Source organism: Medicago sativa, chromosome 3 (genome assembly GCF_051527215.1).
Source record: "Medicago sativa cultivar Bolivia chromosome 3, Bolivia_mono, whole genome shotgun sequence".
Taxonomy (NCBI): Eukaryota; Viridiplantae; Streptophyta; class Magnoliopsida; order Fabales; family Fabaceae; genus Medicago; species Medicago sativa.
The window spans coordinates 72,064,968-72,072,529 of NC_140751.1; the positions used below are offsets into that span (position 1 = coordinate 72,064,968).

General features: G+C 35.3%; 1 protein-coding gene across 1 annotated transcript; it reads left to right on the forward strand.

The window, feature by feature from the left end:
• Positions 1–3,648: 3,648 nt before the first annotated feature.
• On the forward strand, positions 3,649–6,827 carry LOC146939890 (uncharacterized). Its single transcript, XM_085749830.1, has 2 exons — positions 3,649–4,150; positions 4,192–6,827. Exons 1-2 carry the CDS (start codon positions 3,672–3,674, stop codon positions 6,812–6,814), a joined length of 3,102 nt encoding a protein of 1,033 aa, XP_085605956.1. The 5' UTR covers positions 3,649–3,671; the 3' UTR covers positions 6,815–6,827.
• Positions 6,828–7,562: the final 735 nt, after the last annotated feature.

Consider the following 7,562-nt stretch of genomic DNA (forward strand, 5'->3'; position numbering starts at 1 on the left):
GTCGTAATAACAACGGATATATAAGAGGCAGTCAAAATTGAGAGAGTAGGAAGGAAATTTGGCATGTGCATTGAGGGAAAACTACCGACACTGGAAGTGACTTTTTCTAAATCCAACAGCTACACCCTTAATTTTCTTAAAACCGAAAATAATCATACAGCGTATGGTTTGATTTTAGGATCAGTGTAAAGTGGTCCACTACCTTTTTATTTTGGAAACATGCATTTTGAAATAGGATATGCAGCGAAACTTTTCACGAATGTTAGAATCTTCTTAATTGTGTATCTGTAATCGGTTTCTGAAACGAAAATAGTAGAGAAATGTAGGTATAACATTCTTTCTCTCACAAAAACTATCATAGTTTAGGAGTTTTTTTGTATATGGATTGATAAAGTAGACATTGGTGAATTTTGATGAATGACTAATTTTGTTATACAACACGTGAACCATGATTATAATTTGTGATCGATATTATTTATGTGGTAGCCTCCACAACGGCATCACAACTGCTCTGTGTTTTTTAATCACATGCACGACCGCATTGTAACCCCATCAGATGATTTTAAGTTTTGAGCATGTTATTCAAGTCTTCTCACCGAAAATAAAAATTCCAAACCTCAAATCTCAAATTGCTTTAGATCTAACGAAAATTTTATCTTTAAAAAAAAAAAAACGAAAATTTTATCTTTAATAGTATCTTAACTATGTATTTGAAGCATCCCACAAATAGTACATCTACGGAGCAAACAAAGGTTTTGCTATGGTGGGTAAATATGGTGGCATGGCGTTGCGCGCCACTTAATATAGTTGCGGAAATTTAAAATTATTTCATGTTGTAAAGCTGCAATACGCGCAGCAGAAACATCAATGATTGTAATGACCGTAACTGCATTTGCAACTGCAACCGCAATTTAAAGAAATGATAAACACAGACAAAGAGCACACAATTTATGTTAACAAAGTTCGACCAATTTCGTATGCATCTTGTATTACAAAGTAGTTGCAGTTCTCCGCATTATTAGTGAAATACTAAGGTTTACAATGTACAACTTGTATTTTAACACTATGATCCATATTACAAAAATGCCTCTGCACCATACCATGACAGGTTTCGCCCCCTCGTTCGCCTCTATCCACTTGTTAGTACTTATGAGTCATATCCAATAGGCTCTTTATATTGAAAGTCTTCCAAACCATATGTTGGTCAGACAGTGTGTTCCGTTGATGTTATTCCAACCGTGATGCAGGTATATATCGTTTAAAAGACTTCTATTTGAGATGGAACAAACAAATAGAATAAATGAACTCACACTTGATCAATGGAGATGGTTGGTATGTCAAGTGTGAGTATGAGCTCCACATTAGATATAAAGATGGATATTTAACAACATCTAAATGGTGAGACCCACTTATGTAATTGTTCAAAGCTCAATGAAACAATCCTTTAGGACCCCTTATGGTCCAACAATGAATCAAAGTTGATGTTTCAATCGACCCATTGCGTTGAAAGTCTTAATCACAATGGTGGTCAAGTAGTTTGTTTTGTTGATGGTGTGTGCCAACATCGTTGCTTGTGTATGTAGATGAAAAAACATTCGTTGAGAGGGAACATTCACGTATGAATGACTGGACTCACAATTGAGAAAGATATTGTTGGTGTGTCAAGTGAGTTGAAAATCTCATATTACATATAAAAGTAAATGTTAAACAACATATAAGTTCGAAGACTCGTACATATACCTAATATTTTAAGGTGTTACATGAAGACGCGATGTGCAATTTATTATTGTGATTGCTCTAAGTTTAATGTGATGATTTTTAGGTTCTCCCATGACCCAATAGGTTGTTATTAAAATTTTAAATCATGTTTAAGCATCAATTAGTTGTAGATTATACGAAACATTTTTCTCATGTTGACGTGGTATCTCATAAGTAATGGATGAGGCATGCTTCTATGACATAGAAAGAGAAATTAGGAGGCAGTCAAGGCGTGCATGTTGATGAGAGTGAGACATTGGGTAGGATTTTTTTGGCTAATTTGCTGCCAAACGAGCATGTTTTGTGGCAGATTACATGGGAATGGAATGGAATGGAAATAGGATTAGGATTAGGAAGGAATCAATCAATTTATGGACATGGACAGTAGGGCAGTCCCCACGACATGTGGTGTGTATGAGATGAAAAATGCTAAATAACACACCAATGCTTTCCACGCAATTTTTTCATTTAATAACAGAAAAAACAAATAAATAATAATAATAATAATAATAATAATAATAAGGGTTAAATAAATTTTTCGTCCCTATAAATATAGCAGATTTTTATTTTAGTCCTTATAAATAAAACGAGGTGTTTTCATATTCACAATTTTTTTTGTTTTTGGCGAAATTCACACACCTTAAAATGTTGAGAGTGAAGAAATGTAGACTCAAACCGACACATTAACGTACTAACTCAAAATTACGGTATTTACCAAATATTTTTCTTCTTACGAAACGTACTAACTTAAGTCCTAGTAAGCTTAACTCAGTTGGTATAGACAATGCATAAAATATATAAGGTTCGGGGTTCGAACCCCGGCCACCACCAAAAAAAACGTACTAACTCAAAATTACGGTATTTACCAAATATTTTTCTTCTTACGAATATGAGCTACACTTATAAAATCATTCCCTTCATAAAATTATTTCCTTCCTATTTCACCCACATATTTAAAAATACTTCAAAATTGATGAATATTAATTCTGAATTATAGAATATTGTATAATTGTTTTATATTTAATTTTAAAATTTTAAATTAATTTTGTCTTGAGGTCCCGGTCCCAATAAAATTCAAGTACACTCGTTTTGAATTAATTTTGCAACGAGGTTACATTCATTTGGTTTCGTCTCCCTAAAAAAATAAACATTTTGTTTCGTTATATAAGCAAATGCATGCGAAATTACATTATTTATTTATTTATTTATACCAATACTGAGTACTAATTTATTTTGATATTATAATATAAAACAATGTATATTATATTAAAAAAAATGTTTGTAAATATATTACTTTTCTACCTTCCTTTTTATGTGTTATAGATAAAGCTGAATGTTTGGGCATGAGAGACACCCAATTTGGTCCCATCATGTATCCCTCAAGTGGATGAATAATATTATTAATATCCCAGTCAGAGATAAAGATATAATGTATGAACAAGAATAACCACACACGTAAAAAAGATAGAGATGGTATTATGGATAGGATAGAATTTGCGGTTCATGTAAATAAATATAGCAGGGAGATAAATCAACAAAATTCGAGAAGAAAAAAAAAGTCATAGGCATGCACTTGCACTTCAAGTTTCGTATTTAGACTCGTAGACTAAACCAATTATTAAATCAATTATTAAATATTAACCTCAAACAATGTTGGTAACATTATTCTTTTATATGAAAACAAATTTAAGTGTGTTGGGTGTTAGAATGAGAAACTATTGGTGAAAAATATTGATAACTTGTTTCTTGACTATGTCAATATTCATATCAATATTTGTTCATCTATAATTCCGTGTAGTTTTAGAATTCCACTCTTGCAAATGATAACGATAATTTTATGCAACTTGAGGATCAATATGGGTTCCATTAAAAAAGAAATCAAAAGAATTGAAAATATCTTAAATGATACTAATATGTGGTCTAGTACACATGCTGATCTGGTGCGCTTCAAAACACTTGAGAAGCAACTGGATGAATTGCTGAAAACAGAGGAAGTTATGTGGCGTCAACGTAGTAGGGCGGTGTGGCTTAAGGAAGGGGATAAGAATACCAAGTTCTTCCATGGGAAGGCTAACCAAAGGAGGAAAACAAATGAGATAAAGAAACTGAAGGATAGTGATGGTGTGTGGTGGAGGGGAGATGAGCATGTTGAAAGGATTTTAACGGACCATTTCTCGGATATTTTCTCTTCTTCCAACCCGGTTGAAATAGAGGAAGTGTGTGAAGTAGTGAGAGGGAAACTGAACAGTGACCATAAAGAAGTCTGTGCTAGTATGTTCACTAGTCATGAGGTGAAAGAAGCTATTTTTCAGATGCATCCGCTTAAAGCCCCTGGACCAGACGGTCTCCCTGCTTTATTCTTCCAAAAGTACTGGCATATAGTAGGGGGGAAGTTCTGAATTATGCTTTGGAGGTTCTAAATGACGGTAGAAGCCCGGAAGATATGAATAAGACTTTTATAGCTCTCATACCAAAATGCAAGAACCCAGCATCCCCAAAGGACTTCAGACCAATCAGCCTTTGTAATGTGGTGATGAAAATAGTAACAAAGACCATTGCGAACAGGTTGAAGAAAATTTTACCGGAAATCATAGATGAAGAGCAAAGTGCCTTTGTTAAAGGAAGATTGATAACTGACAATGCACTCATTGCTATGGAATGCTTTCATTGGATGAAAAAGAAGAAGAAAGGGAAGAAAGGAACAATGGCTCTGAAATTAGATATGTCAAAGGCATATGACAGAATTGAGTGGAATTTTGTTCGTGGAATGTTGCATGCTATGGGATTCCCTGAGGCCTTTGTTGGTCTTGTAATACGGTGTATCTCATCTGTTTCCTATCAAATTTTGATCAATGGCCAACCCAGCAAGCCAATCTCCCCTGAAAGGGGCCTCCGACAAGGGGACCCCCTTTCCCCTTACCTTTTTATTTTATGTGCTGATGTATTGTCAGGTTTGCTGTCAAAAGAATCTAAGCTAAAAAAGATCCATGGCATCAAAGTAGCTAGGAAGGCGCCCATAATCTCACATTTGTTATTTGCTGATGATAGTCTGTTATTTGCTTGTGCGAATGTAGTAGAAGCTGAGACAATCTTGCAGGTTCTTAAGTCTTATCAGATGGCTTCTGGACAAGTTGTCAACTTGGATAAATCTGAGGCATCATTTAGTCGAAATGTGCGTGAAGAGGAAAAAGAAATGATCTGTAACAAGATGAATGTAAAGACTGTGATGTCCCATACTAAATACCTAGGCCTTCCTGTGGTGTTTGGTAGATCCAAGAAGGAAATTTTCTCCTTTGTTATTGACCGTGTCTGGAAAAAACTGAAGGGATGGAAGGAAAAGTTTCTGTCAAGAGCAGGGAAAGAGGTTCTGATCAAAGCTGTTGCACAAGCCATTCCGAGCTATATTATGAGTTGCTACAAATTACCAGAAGGTTGCTGTAATGAGATTGAAGGTTTATTGTCTAAATTCTGGTGGGGAGCAAAAGAGGGAGAACGGAAAATTCATTGGATGAGTTGGGAAAGATTGTCCAAGGCTAAGAACAAAGGCGGAATGGGCTTCCGAGGTTTTAGTGATTTCAACAAAGCACTTCTTGGGAAACATTGCTGGAGGCTTCTAACTGGAGAGAATACGCTTATGGGGAAAGTCTTTAAAAGCCGATATCACCCTCGTGGAAGCTTTATGGAGGCAAAGATGGGTTTCTCACCTAGCTATGCTTGGAGGAGTATCATGAGTGCTAGAGATGTTATTGAAAGAGGGAGCAAATGGAGAATTGGGAATGGGGAGAAAGTCAAGATATGGCAGGACAATTGGCTTTCAAACAGAGGCACTTCAAGAGTTCGGAGTCAGACTAATGTACTCCAGCAGGATGCATATGTTAGCGCCCTTATTGATCAAGACACAAAGAAGTGGAATAGAGATTTGATCTCCTCCATTTTCAATCCTTTCGAGGCAAGGCTCATTGTAAACATTCCGTTATCTTGTAGGCTCCCTGAAGATACTTTGATATGGGCTGGGGAAAAGCATGGGAATTACTCGGTGCGTTCAGCTTATCACATGCTAGGCGATGACAGAAGGAATGGACTTCCGGGTTCATCACACGATGCCCATGAGAAGCTGTGGAAAGAAATTTGGCGTGTAAATCTCCCGAATAGAGTAAAGAACTTTATATGGAGGTTGTCGCAAAACATTTTACCCACTAGAGGAAACTTGTGTAAGAAAGGGATTAAAATTGAACCTTTGTGTCCTATGTGTAATTCTGAAACTGAAACAGCACATCATCTCTTCATGGGATGCAATTTTGCTAAGCTAGTTTGGTTCTCATCTAGCCTTGGAATCCATGTCCCTTTACAATCCTCTCTTAGTAGCTGGCTTTTAAGTTGGTTAGGAAAGAAGGACAATCTAGGCTCACAGTTATTCTGCACTATTTTGTGGAAAATTTGGTTTTACAGGAACCAAATGGTGTTCAAACTGATTAACACTTTTCCCCCTGATGTTGCTAATGCTGCGATTGATTTTGTTGTTGAGTTTAATCAAACAGTGCCTGTCAAGAAGCATCAGGGGCAGCAATCCATTGCAGCTGTTCCTAGACTTCATAATGCTCATATTATCCAGGTTGATGCAGGTTGTTTTCCGGAGGGATTCACCACTTATGGCTGCGTGTTTAAGGCTGATCCAGATGACATTTTTTTCTCAGCTTGCAAGAAAGAGGAGCTGTCAACAGATCCTGTTATGGCAGAAACTTTAGCCATCCGATGGTGTCTCAGTTTAGCCAAGGAAAGAGGCCTTCAGGACATCATTATCCAATCTGATGCGCTTGCTGTTGTTGAGTGTTTTAGAGGGTCAAATTCACTTGCTTGTATTGATTTGATAGTTCTAGATTGTAAGGCACTTATGGATGAATTTAACAGTGTGTCTATTATTTATATTTCTAGAGTTTTAAATGTTTTAGCACATAGGCTTGTTGGCTATGCTATGCAATATGGTTGTAAGTCTTGGAATGGATATGCCTTTCCTGTCACTGAAACCAGTACTGATTGTAACTCTTCTATTATCTAATGAAGATGTTTGAACTTCAAAAAAAAAAACTTGAGGATCAATATGTCTCTATCGCATGCTAGAGCATTGCGTCTTGTTTTCAATCCTTTTCTTCTCCCCCGTTGAGCAACATAGATGCAACTTGCAAGAATTTGGAGCATGATCAATTTTATACTGAAAATTAAATTTTTATACTTTTAAAAAGTTCCCTCAATATACTTTTAAAAAGTTGAGTACAAAAATTTCAAGATAATTTTATTATACTATTTGATTCTTTAACAAAAGACACTTATTAACATTTTTATAAGGGGAAATGCTACTTATCCCAAAAAACATAATCACGTAAACATCATGACTGTACAAACTATAATACCCTTCTCCAACTCTTTTCTTGCCAGCCATCCATGTATAGTGTATATGCCATATCTAATGGTTACAGTCTGTTCTTGATGGATTCGTTATGTTTCCAATCGCAATGAATAACACTGTTCTTTTGTAATTCCTATTAGTATATTTCACGTAAAACTCTTTTTAATGCGTATACTTTCTCCTCTCTTATTTACAAAAATATTTTTTTACTTTTTTTATCCTTTAATAAAATACTTTTACAATTCCAAAAAAAAAAACTCACTTTTTATAAATTTCCACATGCATTTAATTTATTATTTTTATAAAAAAGTTTCTATTTAATTTACCATTGAAAAACACAATCTCTCTCTTAAAACTAACACAAATTTCATATTATGCAGTAAAAAAGTAAACATTTTAG